Source organism: Paroedura picta, chromosome 7 (genome assembly GCF_049243985.1).
Source record: "Paroedura picta isolate Pp20150507F chromosome 7, Ppicta_v3.0, whole genome shotgun sequence".
NCBI lineage: Eukaryota > Metazoa > Chordata > Lepidosauria > Squamata > Gekkonidae > Paroedura > Paroedura picta.
In genome coordinates this window covers 121,514,906-121,531,935 of record NC_135375.1, presented here as the reverse complement: position 1 = coordinate 121,531,935, position 17,030 = coordinate 121,514,906, and the positions used below count along the sequence as shown (strand labels likewise).

The 17,030-nt window shown below is 47.0% G+C and overlaps 1 protein-coding gene across 5 annotated transcripts in view; it reads left to right on the top strand.

The window, feature by feature from the left end:
- The window catches only part of POSTN (periostin), a 56,972-nt gene extending 49,982 nt beyond the window's left edge, over window positions 1-6,990 (top strand). For all 5 annotated transcript variants that reach the window (XM_077346248.1, XM_077346250.1, XM_077346247.1 and 2 more), the window contains 2 exons: window positions 2,755-2,796; window positions 4,785-6,990. In XM_077346248.1, the coding sequence (XP_077202363.1) occupies window positions 2,755-2,796; window positions 4,785-4,855 (113 nt within the window). In that variant the 3' untranslated portion in view covers window positions 4,856-6,990. The remainder of the gene's footprint in view (window positions 1-2,754; window positions 2,797-4,784) is intronic.
- Window positions 6,991-17,030: the final 10,040 nt, after the last annotated feature.

Below are 17,030 nucleotides of genomic sequence, written 5' to 3'. Positions count from 1 at the left end.
AGCCAGTTAAAGCTAAAGGAGAAAGGATACTTGCCTTTCCTTCTCTTTGCTGGTCTATAACAGGGGTGCCCAACAGGGTGCCCCTGGACTCCCTGGCAGCCACCAACATTTTCCCTGGTGCCTGGCAAGTATTTTGGAAGGAGGGTGAGGCCAGATGGGGCATTTACCATGTAAAGCTTTTGATTGACCATTGGAGTTTCAATCGGTTATCCAGGTGGTCGTTGTTGGGGGGGGGGTGTTAATGTTGCTTTGGCAGCAGCTACCGACCTAGCACAAGGAGTGTCACCGTATGTTGCCACAGACATTGTGCAAAAGCCCTTTTGTGTCTGCACACACACACTGTGTTGGAATTCGAAGGGTGCCCCCAGACCAAACCGGTTGGAGACCCCTGGTGTATCATTTTGATTTGGCTTGTTTCCCACTCCTCCTCAATTCCCATCTTGCTAGGAGAATTTCGACAGTAAACTTGAGAATTGGGGCATTTGTTGCATAGCTGCAGTTTTCAATTTCTGCTGGTTCGTGTCTTCTTTACCTCTACGTCAGAATATTGCCAAAAAAGCAATTGGATGTTTGTTTCCCTAAGGAAAATGTAATATTAATTGTATGGGCTGAACAGGACAGGTTAACAAGTTATAGGATAGTTTCAAGTGGGTCGCTGTGTTGGTCTGAAGTAGACAACAAAATTAGAGTCCAAAAACCAATTAATATTTATTCAAGGTGGGGGCTTTCGAGGGCATGCACAGAGTGCATGCACTCAAAAGCTCACAGCTTGAATAAATCTTTGTTGGTCTTAAAGGTGCAATTGGACTCTAATTTTTGTTAGGTTAACAACTTGTTCAAGATGTAGATCTTGCCCCATCAAAAAAGAATATTAAAGTACCTAAGGAATGTTTGGACCTGTTCACAAGGTCAGAGGCCCCATTGCTTCCCTTCTGCAAACCCAGATTTCCTGCATAAGGTTTGCATCTGGAAATCTTGGACCCCAATATCTAACAGTGTGTGTGGAATTTCACATCTTCTGGATGGGGAAACCGCTCAGAATTGCCAGCTAGTTATGGGATTTTTTGGACCACAGGTCCCCTCCATTAATCTTACATTTACCCCCCCCCCCCTCAACTTCAAACTTATTGGATCAGACAATTCTAGTCATCAACTGAGTTGATGCAATCATTTCAGGTATTTACTCTCCCATATGTAAGGCAAACAAACATTTTGGTAATCCAGTTTTCTTTCCCCAAACAAAGGGTAGCCTACTCAGATCTCCCTCCAGGGAAATCAGCGGGTCTTTGCATCATGTTTTTTTACATTGCTGTTGTGGCGAGGATCCAAAGAAACATTCAAGTAATTCCATTTGCTCAAGGCAATTTGGACTCTCTTTCTCAAAACAGCGTTCTGTCCTGTCTTAAGAGCAAGCTGCTTTGGAAACAGAGGGAGCTTTCCTGGTACCTTCCAACACCTTTCCTGACACCTCCCCCCAAGTGTTTTTAGAAAGTGGCCAGGGGCTAGGGATGCCAGTCCCCAGGTGGGACCTGGAGATCCCCTGGAATTATAGCTCATCTCCAGGGTAAAGAGGCCAGTTTGCCTGGAGAAAAGGGCTGTTTTGGGGGGTACACTCTAGAGCAGGGGTAGTCAAACTGCAGCCCTCCAGATGTCCATGGACTACAATTCCTAGAAGCCCCTGCCAGCATTCGCTGGCAGGGGCTTCTGGGAATTGTGGTCCATGGACATCTGGAGGGCCGCAGTTTGACTACCCCTGCTCTAGAGCATTATACTCCTGCCTCAAACCCCACCCACTCCAAGCTCCACCCCCAAAGCCTCCAGGTATTTCCCAAACCAGAGCTAGCCACCATGGGTGGAACTTTTGCCCAGGAAGACTTCTGATTGGTGGTGCAGATTTTTAGAAACATAGTTTTGACAGTCGCTGCCAACCCAGCACAAGCATCTTCACTGTGGGATGGAAGATCATCTATCCAGCTCTCCCTCCAGTGTGGAGAACCATTGAGGGCAGCCATTCTGTGGTTGCACCTACCGCACTGTGCCCAGTTTCTGGAAGTGTCAGCAGGCTCAAAAAGATTGGGGGACCCTGGTATGGGAAGAAGGCTTCTGAAAAGATATCTCTGGCTGATTCTGCATGGGCGGAAAAGGCCAGGAGGGTGTCCATATGGCAGCGGGGCTGATCCCTGCTTCCACATGACATTGCAGCCGGGGCGGACCTCTCCTGGCCTGACACGCATTAGTCCCCTATTATCCCACTTCAAGGAAATGCAGATATTTTCTGCACTCCCTTAGGTACTCTGGGGGCCAACAGGGCCTAGCCCCGCGGAGGCCCATGTGGACGCGGAAGAGGCCCATGTGGATGCTGGTGGAGAAACACCCTCCCTCTGCCGTCGGTGCTTACAGATTCAGCTTCTGTTTGTTTCCGTTGATCCTGCGTGGCCTTCACAGCATTTCACAGCACTGTTTGCAAAATAAGATAGCCATTGAATAAGTACAACATACTCTCTCTATTATAGTATTTACATATATATTATTTTAGAATTATCTACTTTTCAGAAATGCTTGGTTATATAAGAAACAGAGAAAGGCATAGAGTTGGGTTGGCAGAGGTCTCCAGCTGCATAAAGGGGCAAAATGGCGGGAAGAAATCTTTGGCCTGAACATCTGCCGTGCAAGAGAAGTTCTGGCTCCATTCCAGTTGCTCCTGATGAATGATGTCTGATTGCAACGTGTTGATTTGGGGTTTGTTTTCTTTAGAAACACCAGTAAGGAGAGTGCAGACTTCCAGAAGGACACAAGGTAAGGCAGACGCTGACATTTCCGCTTGTGGGAACAGGTTCTGATGAGGCTTCCCTGAGAATGGGCATCATGTTGTCGGCAGAGCTATGCGGCCTGAGGGTTCTCATAGAAATCGCTCAGCCCCACCTCCCTCACTGGGTGCCTGTTGTGGGCAAAGGAGGGGAAGGCGCTTGTAAGCTGCTCTGAGACTCCTTCGGGTAGTCGAGAAAGCCTGTTCTAAAGCAATACAGCGCTGGAACCTTTCTTCATGTCGTCTGCTATTGCTCTAAAGCAGGGGTAGTCAAACTGCGGCCTGCCAGATGTCCATGGACTACAATTCCCATGAGCCCCTGCCAGCATTTGCTCATGGGAAGTGTAGTCCATGGACATCTGGCGGGCCGCAGTTTGACTAGCCCTGCTCTAAAGGGCCTCCATTTGGTGTAGCTGTTAGAATGTCTGGCCAGGATCCAGGAGATCCAGGCTGGAATCCCTACTCTTTCATGGAAGCTTGCTTGGAGACTTTGCTTGGAGACTTTGGGACAGTCACAGACTCCGCTTCATCCTACCTTACCGAGTTTCTGTCACAGGAGAATGGTGTAAACGCCCTTGGGTCTCCACTGGGGAGAAGGGAGAGGCATAAAGGAAGTCAACCAACATAAAAATAAAATTCTAGAATGCTTCTAGCTCTAGTGCAGTGGTCCCCAACCCCCGGGCCGCAGCCCGGCGTCAGGCCGTGAAGGCCTTGGCACCGGGCCGCGGCTCCCTCTTCCTGCCCCCCCTCACTTCTTGCTTCGGAAGGGGGGGATGAGAAGCTTGCTGGGCCGCAAGCTAATCGACCGCTTCAACGGCTGATTTGCTGGCGGCCTGGAGGGGCGGGGAGAGGGAGCCGCGGCTGCGCAAACGCGCAAAACGTGCAAACTCAGGCCCAGATCACAAAGGTAGCACGGCTGGCATTCTACCATCTCCGCCAAGCCAAACTACTAGCGCCCTACCTGGACCCAGAACACCTAGCCACAGTGATCCATGCGACGGTCACCTCTAGACTGGACTTTTGTAACTCGCTCTACGCAGGCCTGCCCTCAGCCCTGACCCGGAAACTACAACTGGTTCAAAATGCAGCAGCCAGGATCCTCACAGCAACACCGTGGAGGTCTCATATCCGGCCTATTCTCCACCAGCTGCAATGGTTACCAGTTGAATTCCGGATCAGACTAAAGGTTCTGGTAATTACCTTCAAGGCCATACGCGGTCAGGGCCCAGTGTACCTGAGGGACCGCCTCCCCGCCTATGCCCCCAAAAGAGCTCTGCGCTCTACTGCCTCCAATCAGCTAAGGATCCTTGGCCCTAAAGAAGCCCGCCTGGTCTCAACCAGGGCCAGAGCATTCTCTGTCCTGGCCCCTACCTGGTGGAACGAGCTCCCAGAGGAGATCAGGGCCCTGACGGAGCTTAAACAGTTCCGCAGGGCCTGCAAAAAGGAGCTCCTCCACCAGGCATTTGGCCGAGACCAGACGTAATCTACAGCGACCAAGGGCCCCTGCTCCCCCCCACTCAGAATTCCATCAATAAGCCCTGGACCTGTTTGTATTACTATATTGTTTACTGTTATACTGTGTTGTTATTTGGTTACAATTATTAGTTATCAGTTATACATGTTCTACAGACTGTTTTATGTATTGTTCTCTGTTATAATGTAAACTGCCCTGAGCCTCCGGGGAGGGCGGTATAGAAGTATGATAAATAAATAAATAAATAAATAAATAAATAAATAAATAAATAAATAAAAGCACACACGCTGCGAGTCCGCGCATGCGCGTTTGTGCTGGGGCTGCCGCACGTGCGTGGGGCTCCGGACCGCCCTCTCCCCTTACTCAGAAGCAGCGGGCCGCGGCAGCCGGAAGGCTGCTCTAGTGGACTGAAGTGGCTCGAGTGTATTATGTTCATATCGTTTTAATAATTCCAATTCTTTCTTTTCCTCTCTTTTCTGCCTGGTTTTGGGGCGGTGGCACCAGGAACGCCAAGGAGAAGAACAAGACTCGTCCGTCCAGCTGTGAGAAAGCAGAGTCCCCCAAAAGAGAACTGAGGCCTCAAGGAAAGCAGCATCAAGGAAAAAAGGCAACAATCCAAAAAAAGTCCTGAGAGAAAACATGGTCATGCATAAACTGAACAACTGGCTCTCCTGCCGACAACTACCAATTGGGCACAGCTTCCATTAGCTTTCGAAAGGCCCTGGGAGAGCCCCTGGCACTAGGCCCACCGGCCTCCTCTGAGCAGGGGCGCATGCCGGACGTGGCGAATCTCTTTGAATCAGGTACCCTAAATTACATCCCACCCTGGGGAAAATAAACAGAACCATGACAAAACCCTAAGCAAGTGTAAGCTATTTTTAACCAAGCACGTTTCATCGGGCAAAAACTATACGTTTTTTCAGGAGGTGTTTTAAATGTCACAATGATGACGCCAACAGCCTTACACTTAAAAAAAAAACCAAACACATAATAAAACTTTATTCAGTGGCATTGCATCTTCATTTTCATAATTGCATTAATATATATATATATATAAGCTTCCTTCTCCACTGGGTCGCATTGTCGGCCTCCTCGTCTCCCCCCCCCCCCCCCAAAGGCCCAAGAATGCCGTTTTCTCAGACGAATTTGATCTCTGGTCCCTCATGAAAAGACATGGACAACTGAGTTCCCCTTCCAGGACTTTACATGCAAGAACAGGCAGGCTGCTGACAACATGTGCTTGGGCCCTGCTGTTGAGTAGAAAGGAAGAATGTCATTGCCTGGATTCAGACTCCTTCTGCGTTCAGCCGCTCCCAATCCGGGGGATCTCAGCCTCCAGATGGGTCCTGGGGATCCCCCAGAATGACAGCTCACCTCCAGGCAACAGAGATCAGTTCTCCTGGAGAAAATGGCTGCTTAGAAGGCGTTATACCCCATTGAAGTCCCTCCCCTCCCCAAGCCCCTCCCTCTTCAGGCTCCACCCCCAAAATCTCCGGGTTTTCCCCTACCCAGAGATGCCAACCCTGCGCCACTCCTACACTCCCTTTTTGAATGCAGCAGAAGCACAACCTGTGCATAGATGCCTGTTTCTACAAAACAGATTTGCTATCGCAGGATCAGATTAGTTTGAAGCAAAGCCAGGCTTCTTGCTATCCAGTTGATGTCAGTGCAATGCCGTTCGATCGTCGCTCTTTAGGAAACACACTTTTCCCTGGATTAATTCGAAAAACCTGAACTTCAGCTGGATGGGCCAGTTTTCCATCAGCGGATGTGAAGTACTTGAATTCCAAAAAGGTTAGACATGCAGTCCTGAAGCAAGTTACATACTTTTAAACCCCAGTCAAGTCCACGTGCACCTAGAGGCCAAAACTGTTTTGCGGGTATGTGCTGTTGAGTGTCAAAGCTCTCCATCGGGGTGGCCAAGCTGTGGCTCTTCAGATGCCCACGGACTACAATCCCCATGAGCCCCGGCATCTGGAGAGCCACAGTTTGGCCACCCCTGCACCACAAACTAATGTGCCACTAGTCTTGGATCTTGAAGTTCGACTGTAGACCAACACAGCTACCCTCTGAATCTGTCAACTGGCTTAACTGGGTGGGATTCTGCTTAAGACGGGAGCGCATTCAATTGGACTAGATTAATTTAAACCCAGGTGCTTTATCATTGGATTGCAAATTTGATGTGTTAGCTGAAGTTCTGTGCATGTTCAGATCATGAAAACTCGCCCGAGTCTTATCAGTGAGCCACTGGATTAAGCAACCAAGAGCAATCGAAAAGTTAAAAAATATATATCACTCAGTTATAGCACCTGTACACAGAATGGCATGAAGTTCATGAAGGATGCGTTGAGCAGGGGGTTGGACTAGATGGCCTGTATGGCCCCTTCCAACTCTATGATTCTATGATTCTATGATTCTATGATTTGCGGAACTGAATTCTAAAACAGAACAGATCAGAAAGCGACCGAGGCTCGGCTTGAATGCTTCTGTAAATGCTTTGCTAACGTCCAGCATGAGGGTGGATTCTTTTTAAATTATCATTTTTATCACTAGTTACTTTGCTTCTTTCGCCATATTTTTTTCCTGTTATTACGTGAAGGGAATAACAACATTTCCTCAAGGTGTCTTAAATCTATGGTGTTTTGTTTAAAAGAAACAGAGCGTGATATTTCTATTTTGAAACAAATATTCATAAAAAAATTGGCTACAACATGATGACTCTTATTTTGTAGTCAGTGTTTGATGTGGCGGGGGGGGGGGGGAATAAGTTGTTCAGAGCTTCCAGACCAGGGGTAGTCAACCTGTGGTCCTCCAGATGTCCATGGACTTCAAATCTCATGAGCCCCTGTCAGCAAACACTGGCAGGGGCTCATGGGACATAGTCCATGGACATCTGGAGGACCACAGGTTGACTACCCCTGTTCCAGACTGCTGGGCCAAGGACTATGGCTTGAAACAATTATATGTGCCTGTGGCGTTCCAGCTATGATCCCTGGTGCCTCCGGATGCCTCCAGCGCTTATCAGGGCTCAGTGAGAAGACCCGTAATGGCAGACAGCCTTCTCCAGCCACACACAGGAGAGCATCAAGGTGTCTTTCAGGATGCATTGTTGGCCCACACAGGCATAGAGAGTTCCAGGAAGCTTTACCCATGCCCAAAGTGAGCTGGACTTGTTGCTGTACCATGCTCCAGGGCGATCTACAACACAATTGGATTCTGTGGTAGATACACAAGGATTCCTTGGCAGAACAAAATTTAGGCTCAGTCTACAGCTGAGAAGAGCCCTGCTGGATCAGACCAATGGTCCAACAGGGCAAAAAGGCTGAGGCCTTCATAAGAACATCAGAAGAGTTCTGCTGGATCAGACCAATAGTCCATCTAGTCCAGCATCCTGTCTCCCACACTGGCCAACCAGTTCATCTGGAGGGCCAACAACAGGGCAGAGAAGCCAAGGCCTTCATAAGAACATCAGAAGAGCCCTGCTGGATCAGACCAGTGAAGGTTCATCTAGTCCAGCATCCTGACTCATATAGTGCTTATTTCTTTACAATAAATACATGTAATTTCCTATATTTGATAACACACATTATATATTGAGATACAGAACTGTTTTATCCAGAGATACAGAATTGCTAGGCCCTAAAATTTGGATTTTTAAAAACCTTTTGGTTCTTAATTCAGTACATGGGTTAAGTTTATTCTTCCCTCTTTCTTTGTTCATGATTAGACCCGAATGGTCCATCCTTTTGTCTCAACTGGCCCAACACAATGTGTGCAAGACCTTTTCCTGTTGTATCTATCACATGCAGAAATACAAACCAAGAAGCAAAACCCTCTCCTTAATGTCCACTGATTTGCAAAGACAGGAGGGGTGTGAGTCATTAGAGTGGGCAGATTGTCCCTTGGCACCTTGGTGAAAACTTAGCATCCATCAGAATAAAGTGATAAAGCTGCCATTTTGGTTGCATGAGACTTTTCGAGGGTATCTGGCAACCCTATCTCATACTGTCCCAGGCTATCTGTTAAGACCTGCTGTTTGTGCTTCCATAGAGAAGTGAATGGCAACCAGACACAGCCTTTTCAGTGGTGGCCCCTCACCTATGGAAATCCTATTCTTTTAAGGCTCGACTGGTGCTTGTGTTTTTATTTTGGGGGGCTACAGGGCCAAAACATTCTGTTCATCAAGGCTAGGGTCGGTAGCTCTGGGGTGGGAAAATACCTGGAGATTTAGGGTGGGGGTGGGGCTGGGAGTGTGCGGGATTGGGGGCAGGAAGGGATCTCTGTTGTATAATGCTACCCTCCCAAGCAGCCCCTTTCCTCAGGGGAACTGACCTCTTGAGTCTGGAGATGGCCGGTCATTCCAGAGGCCCCCTAGATCCTAATCAGGGGCTAGCATTGCTAATCCAACTCATTAAGGGGCTGATTTTTTTTATGAATACCATTTTTGGAGTGCCTTTAGCCTGAAATCCATTGATCTAATTTTGAACTGCTCAGGGCTTTCTCTTTTGGCTGCTGGGTTCGCTGCTGGATTGTCATGCACATTGTCTTCACTTTTGTTTCATTTTGTAAGCCAAACACAACAGCTTCTGAAAGTACTAGAAATTGTGACACAACAATAAGGACAGGTATGAACAGCCAGCCACGATACTGGTGCCCATCAGCCATATACTGAATCTCATCCCCCCATGAAATAGGCCTGAAACAGGCATGAATAAAAGGCAAAAGTGCTCCTTTTTGCCCTGAAAACTTTCTTCACTGGGGAGAAGCTTCTTAGGGAAGTCGCCATTCAAGCTCCATCGCAGCAGATCTCTGTGTCTTCCTGGTTCGGAGGCAGCCTGGATCACTTCAAACTGGGCGGGATTCAAACCCCAACATGAAAGGGCTGTGAAAACCCACATTTGTGTTCTTCTAAAAGGGACATCCACACTGGCTCCTTACCCCAACAATGTCAAAACAACTATGAAAGCCAGCTTTCCGTGTCAGGATTAATTGCCGCCAGTGTTACTTATTAATATACCATCTTTCACTGGATTTACATTTTAAATGGTGGCCATTGTATCATTCATTCATTCATTCATTCATTCATTCATTCATTCGATTTCTATGCCACCCTCCCATAAGGCTCAGGTAGATAACATGCTCTACAGCCACTTTTGAATGGGCTGTAATGTGTTGGATCTGTTATGGTGAGGATAAACTGGAGAAGAGGAGAATTTTGTAAGCCATCTTGGTTCCCACTAGGGAGAAAGAGGACTATAAATGAAGGAAATGAACAATAATAAATTGTAATTTGGAAACCATAAGGCTGCTTTTCATTTAAAGACATGAGGGGAGGGGAGACTATGGCCTTTTTGTGCACTGGTGTTTTCTTTTGCTTTTCCTGTGCATTTCAGTCAGGTGTATTCTTCTCTTCTGAATGCCAACTCACTTTCACTTTGCTGGTGCACTGGGCTTTCTTTTTCCTTCTGCATGGGTGTTGCTCCCTTCAGCATGTAGTTTGACTATTTCCACATGAGGAATCTGCGCCTGGATAGCCTTCGAATGTTGGTGGTTTATAGAGCCCCCTCCACATGATATTGCCTGCATCCCGAGGCTGTCAAGGAGCTGGGTCGAGTTTTGTCAATTTTTAACACAAAATGACTTTTTGGGCTTCTGTTACCACATCCAACCTTCCCACAACTCAGACAAGCAAAAACAGTCCCATTTGTGTTTTCTGGAGGTGGGAAATGAGCTGGGAAAGGGTGGGGGATCAAGCATCCTTCTCCCGATCATACAGCGGTCTGAGCATTTTGTTTTTAAGCCAACCATTTACACAAGTTGACTTTTCGGCTTTAAGGACCATTGTTCAGTGTCTTAGAAATCCAACCTGACAGAAATAAAGTCCAAAAGAACATGAATCCCCCCAAAAGGGGGAGGGTGCTGTATCATGATGGCATTTCTCCATAACAACCCGGCAGTGTTGATTTCTATTAAAAATTTATCTGTGCACTCGAAATCTCCCACCTTGAATCAATCTTTGCTGGTCTTAAAGGTGCTGCTGGACTCTGACTGTGTTGTGTGTTGTACCATCAAGTCAGGGAGCCTGTCGGTAGCAGCAGACGTGTGCCGGAGCCCAGTAGCACCTTAAAACGTCCAGCATCTGCGGCAGGGAGGAGCTTTCCTCAGTCTCGGCTCCCAGAGAACAGCAGCACCTTCCAGGCTGTGTGAGCCGTGATTCCCCAAAGCTCCCTCCTGGCCACAAACGTTGTCAGATTTCAGGTGCTCCTGGGCCCCTGCTCTTCCCTACTCATATGCTGCAATGCTCTTTGAAAGGCCTTCGTTTTGCTGGTGGCAGCCGTGTGGCTGCAAGTTGCATTTCGGTGTCTTTCTCTTGGGCTCTTGGGCTCTGATTTTGTTGTGCTCCTTCAGACCAACACGGCCACCCACTTGAATCTATCCTTATGCTAATGGGTTATCTCCCTGTTCCCACTTTGAAATGTAAACATTTGGCATAGAGTAGCTGCAGCCAGGTCACCTGGCCCAATAGCTAGACTGTTCAGCTTCAAGTTTCCCACTCTCTCGGATCAAATGGCTCTTTCATGAGAACAGGTCTTCCCATGCAGCTTGGGGGGGGGGGGCGCTGAGCCTATAACTCTCTTGGCCCCCCTTCGTAACGTGTCTTTGACAATCCCTAAGTCTGTGAATGACTTCTTCTGATGCTTGCTCTTGAATGTTCCTGCAATAAAAACTAACCTTAGTGATATTCCTGCTGCCTGGGAGTCTGCTCTGTTGGTTCTGGGGATGACCTTCTGGGCTGTTTGTGACAGCTGAGCTGTGCAGAAAGATCATTCTACACACAGGGCAATTGTGGCTAAAATGGGCCATGCTTCAACAATGAACATTTCTGTGAAAGTTTGCCTTCTGCATCTTCAGTACAAAAGATCTAATCCTGCAAATGGTTTTACACAAAACTCATAATAATACATGGTCTGTAGAAAGGAAGTATACCATTGGCTTTAAAAACATTTTACACATTCTAAAAGGGAAAATATCCTTACGCATTCTAAAAGGGAAAATATTTTTTCCTCAGCATTTTAGTGCCATGCCTGGGGAAATAATATACTCATAAAAACTGGGAAACAACTTTGGGAAAAGGTGGGGTGGATATGTACCCACCCCAACCCAGACCCTCAACATATCTATGTAAAACTTATTTTGGCAAAAACCACATTGATCTTCGGGTTTCACGTCTTTAGCCATTACAGTTTGAACAGTACTGTTTTCGTGGGGCACATTTATTTATTTATTCATCTTTAACGGTAGTAATAATTGAGTAAGGGCAATGTGGGAGGAGAAGGGGCGGGCCCTGTCCGGGATAAAAACTCGGAGGGCCCAAACAGGAGCCGCAAAGCTATGCCGCTCCCTCTCGAGCAAGTCCTCTTGGGGCAGTGTACAAGACTAACAATCAAAAACAATTCGTTTATAAATTAGCAGTAAAATAAAATCATTTAAATAAATGTTTAGCTTAGCATTAAATATTAATATTTCCAAAATGTCTGCTGCCATCTTCCAGATCAGGCTACATCAGCCCCTGAAGGGGTAAGGGGTAGGGGGAAGAGTGGGGGAAGCCCATGTTAGATATTGTTCATGCTAGCCTCAACTATAGTCTCAGTGGAAGAGTTCCATCTTGCAGGCCCTATGGAATTCTTTAAGTCCTTTGGAAGATCTTCCACCAAGCTGGGGCTGGGGACTCTCAGCTTATTGATGTTTACTCTCTGGGACACATATTCAGATATGCTGGGCCCAGATCATTAAAAGGGAAGCCTTGAAGGTGAAAACAAGAACCTTGAGCACAATCTGGAAATCCACTTGGAGCCAGTGCAGCTGCCGAAGAGCAGGGCTGAATCTGCATGGAGCTTTTATTCCAATCCCAGGTTGATTTAGTCCCTGCCATCTACATTGAATGCAATTTCTGTTTCGATTTTGGGAGATTTAAAATTTTCATCTACAACAAGTAGGATTGATCCGGAGTCACTCTACCTTTTCCCCGCAATATCCTGGAGTGGATATAATCCTCAGCATGAGTAAAGGTGCAGTTCTTTGCTTTTCCCGAACTGACTTGCTGCCTCTAGCTTCCGATGCTGTAGAAAAGCCTGATTGGCCAGGGCACCAGTTCAAAGGCTTCCTTGTTCCCAGGTTGCAAACCTTAAAGGGGAAACCCTAACTTCTCTCAGCAAAAGCTTCAGCAGCCCTAACTTCTCTCGGCAGAGATTTTCCTCTTGGATTTATTCCCTCTTCTCTGCTGTCTCCAATCCTCCCTCCCCCATTCAAGAAAAGAAAGAGACTCCTACCGCGCTTGGACCCCCCCCCCCTCTCTTCTGAGCTTCCCTTATCACATGCAGAACACTTTTCTGTTTCAAGGGGGGGATAGAGGAGTACACGAGTTCAAATTGATCTGAATTCAGAGGGATCCACAACAATAATAAACAAAGTGCAGAATCAGCCCTGGTCTTATATAGGCCCCCCATGGTGTTCAAGTGAGGATCTGAGCAGCTGTGTTCTGGACCAGCCGGAGCTTCCAGAACATGGATGGGGCAAGGCAGTGTAGAGTGATTTACAGAAATCAAGTCTGGTGATGACTGTTTCATGGATTGCTATAGCCAGGTGCTCCGGGGCCAGATAGGGTGTTAGTAGCTTTGCTTGGCAATGAGGGAAGAGCACCAGCTGAGCTACCCTTGTGACTTGAGTCTCCATAGATACAGAGGCAGCAAATGTCAACCCAGATTCCTGACCATCTGAACAGGTGTAAGCTGTACTCTGTCCAGCCTGGGAAGGTACTCTTTTTGGTCCAGTCCTTTCCTCCTCAAAAGCCGTATTGGAATGGGTCAAGTACCAAAGCTTCATTTCGCTACGCTGGAAGTTGGTCTTGGATCTACACGTCTGATGTTTCCTACTTATGAAGTATTTTCTTCCTTTTCACAAGATAAGACTGGCAAGCTTATTGGGCAACATTGGAAGGGTTACCAACCTCCAGATGGCCCCTGGAGATGATCCGCTATTATAATTGATTTCCAGCTGACCATGATCAATTCCCCTGGAGAAAATGGAGGCTTTGTAGGGAGATCTCTAGGGCAGTATACCCCCTGCCTTCCCTCCCCTTTACAAACCCCACTCTCTCCAGGTATTCCCCAGCCAGGAGCTGGCAACCCTATTATGGGATTTCCCCCCATCTGATGTTCATTTCATCTGAACTCAAGAGTTTTTCACGTTTCCTGGGCGGAAGAAAAGACCTTCTTTGCTGTATCTTTCAATTTTCTTTCTGATTAAAAACAACCACTTCCACAACTGAAAGTAAATATTAGTGTGTTGATCTTTGGGGACAGTTTCCCCCTCATATAGATAGTTTGAGCATGGAAGCTTTGTTGTTCATTGTTTCAAAATGGATGAACTGGAGCCAACAAATCACAAGCAAGGGCCAAATGCCCTGCCCCACAGCTGTCCCGGTCCTTTGATGAAAAAATGAATAACAATGCCATTTTCCCTCAACAAACAGCTTTCACTGTCTTCACTCCCCAACTCATAAGAACCTAAGAACAGAGCTGCTGGATTAGACCAGTAGTCCATCCAGTCCAGCATCCTGTCTCACACAGTGTTCCTCTGCAGCCAACCAGTTCCTCTGGAGGGCTAAGGACAGATGGGATGCCAGGCCCCCTCTGGGGAGGCAGCCTTACAGTGTCCTTTTCTTTGAGGCGGGGCTATTGGCTGTGCAGTATATTTTCTCTGTTCCCAGACCAGAAACTTCATTCCAGTCTACCATTCCAAATTACATCACATTCTCCTATTCATTCCATTCCAATCCAATCTACTATTCTAATTTACTGTTCCAAATAAAAAAAAAATAAAGAGGATATACAGCCCTTCTTGTAAGGACTGAAGTGAGTTAAGGCTGTGTAGCTAGGGGTGGACAAACTGTAGCTCTCCATATGACCATACACTAAAAAGGTAAATACAACTTGAATAAAACTTTGTTGGTCTTAAAGGTGCCATTGGACTTAAAATTTGTTCTGCAGTTAGGTAAGACATGAAGTACGGGCCTAATAAAACACCCTGGTCTCTTGTATGGCAGTTCTGGAATAGGCCATACATATGTTTTGTGTCAGAACTCTCTATATTGGCCCAACGGTTGGCCAAGAGAACCCCTTCCCTCACTTTGCACAACTCTATTGCTCGGCTCTCCTATGTCAGATGCGCCATTCTCATTCTTCTTTCCCCACTTCTATTTGGCTCTCGTTAAACATGCATTGCATTTGCCCTGACGTGGTGTGCATGTTCGTGCAAGGTGGGCCGTCCTTTGCACTGGCGATCGAACTTCGCGCATGGCCACCAACAGTGCAATGTTTTCAAACAGCCACTTGCATTCTTCCTTTACAAATTGCTCAGCCTGCCCTGTCCGTGACCTTGGCCCCGCTTGTAAAAACCATGTCCAGAACTACTGCAGAAGCATTGCCAGCAGTTTCCCTCTGAGCTCCTTCTAACATTAATAAGGCTGCAAAAATCACAGGAGTTCAGCAGGGGAGTGCAGAAGGCAGAGTGTTTCACAACCTCTCGCATGTGTCATCTTCGAACTTTTCTTTTTCATGACTGTTTAAAAGGCCCCGTAATGCTCCTCTGACCTCGACAAAAAGAAAGACAAGCTAGCAATTTGGAGGCTCCTTGCCCAGCCGCCCCAAAGCCAGGGCAGCCTCCCATGGCCCCTAATGAACTCCAGAGACAACCCAAAAGAGAGCTCGTCCAGTCAAGTGGCATTTAACAAAGTTACTATGAATGGTGAGACACAACTCGACAGTTTGCCAGGATGCTCAGAATGGGATTCATGAGTAATGATAAAAAGATGACCCAGTTGGGCTCGGCCAAAAGGACACAGCAGCCTAAGAAAGCCAATGAAACTTTATGTAATCAGACAATCATCTGCTTTCCAAGGCTTCAGCTTCAAAGCCATCCTGATTCATAGGCCCAGGCATCTACTTATCTCATGTGGATTCTGGTAAGGCTACAACCTGTATCAAATTGTGGGCTTCCTCGGTTGAGTCCATCCATCTCATATTGGGTCTTCCTCGTTTAGAATCATAGAATCATAGAATCATAGAGTTGGAAGGGGCCATACAGGCCATCTAGTCCAACCCCCTGCTCAACGCAGGATTAGCCCTAAGCATCCTAAAGCATCCAAGAAAAGTGTGTATCCAACCTTTGCTTGAAGATTTCCAGTGAGGGGGCGCTCACCACCTCCTTAGGCAGCCTATTCCACTGCTGAACTACTCTGACTGTGAAAAACTTTTTCCTGATATCTAGCCTATATCATTGTACTTGCAGTTTAAACCCATTACTGCGTGTCCTCTCCTCTGCAGCCAGCAGAAACAGCATCCTGCCCTCCTCCAAGTGACAACCTTTCAAATACTTAAAGAGGGCTATCATGTCCCCTCTCAACCTCCTTTTCTCCAGGCTGAACATTCCCAAGTCCCTCAACCTATCTTCATAGGGCTTGGTCCCTTGGCCCCAGATCATCTTCGTCGCTCTCCTCTGTACCCTTTCAATTTTATCGATGTCCTTCTTGAAGTGAGGCCTCCAGAACTGCACACAGTACTCCAGGTGTGGTCTGACCAGTGCCGTATACAATGGGACTATGACATCTTGTGATTTTGATGTGATGCCTCTGTTGATACAGCCCAAAATGGCATTTGCCTTTTTTACCGCTGCATCACACTGCCTGCTCATGTTTAGTTTACAATCCACAAGTACCCCAAGGTCTCGTTCACACACAGTGCTACCTAGAAGCGTATCCCCCATCCAGTAGGCATGCTTTTCATTTTTCTGACCCAGATGCAGAACTTTACACTTATCTTTATTAAATTGCATCTTGTTCTCATTTGCCCATTTTTCCATTGTGTTCAGATCTCGTTGAACTCTGTCTCTATCTTCCGGAGTATTTGCCAGTCCTCCCAATTTGGTGTCATCTGCAAACATGATGAGTAGTCCCTCCACCCCCTCATCTAGATCATTAATAAATATGTTAAAAAGTACCGGGCCGAGCACCGAGCCCTGAGGTACCCCGCTACTCACCTCTCTCCAGTCTGATGAAACACCATTGACAACAACTCTTTGAGTGCGGTTCTCTAACCAATTCCCTATCCACCTAACTATCTGAAAATCCAGATTGCAGTCCTTCAACTTATGCATCAGAACATCATGGGGAACCTTGTCAAAAGCTTTACTAAAATCCAAGTAAATGACATCAACCTAATTTCCCCGATCCAGCAAACCTGTTACTTGGTCAAAAAAGGAAACTAGGTTGGTGTGGCAGGACCTGTTGGAGACAAATCCATGCTGACTTCCTTGGATCACCAAATTGTCCTCCAGATGTTTGCAGATCGCTCCCTTTAATATCTGCTCCATTATCTTCCCCACAACAGAGGTCAGACTCACTGGTCTGTAGTTTCCCGGGTCATCCTTCCTCCCTTTTTTGAAGATCGGAATAACGTTTGCTCTTTTCCAGTGCTCCGGGACATCTCCAGTCCTTAAAGAGGTTCCGAAGATGATGGACAAGGGCTGTGCAAGTTCTCTGGAAAGTTCTTTGAGTACTCTCGGGTGCATTTCATCTGGACCAGGGGATTTGAACTCATCCAGTGCAGCTAAATGCCTCTCGACAACCTCTCTATCCATTTTAACCTGCCACCCAGACACTGTCCTTTGGCTACAGCCATCTCTAGACGTGCC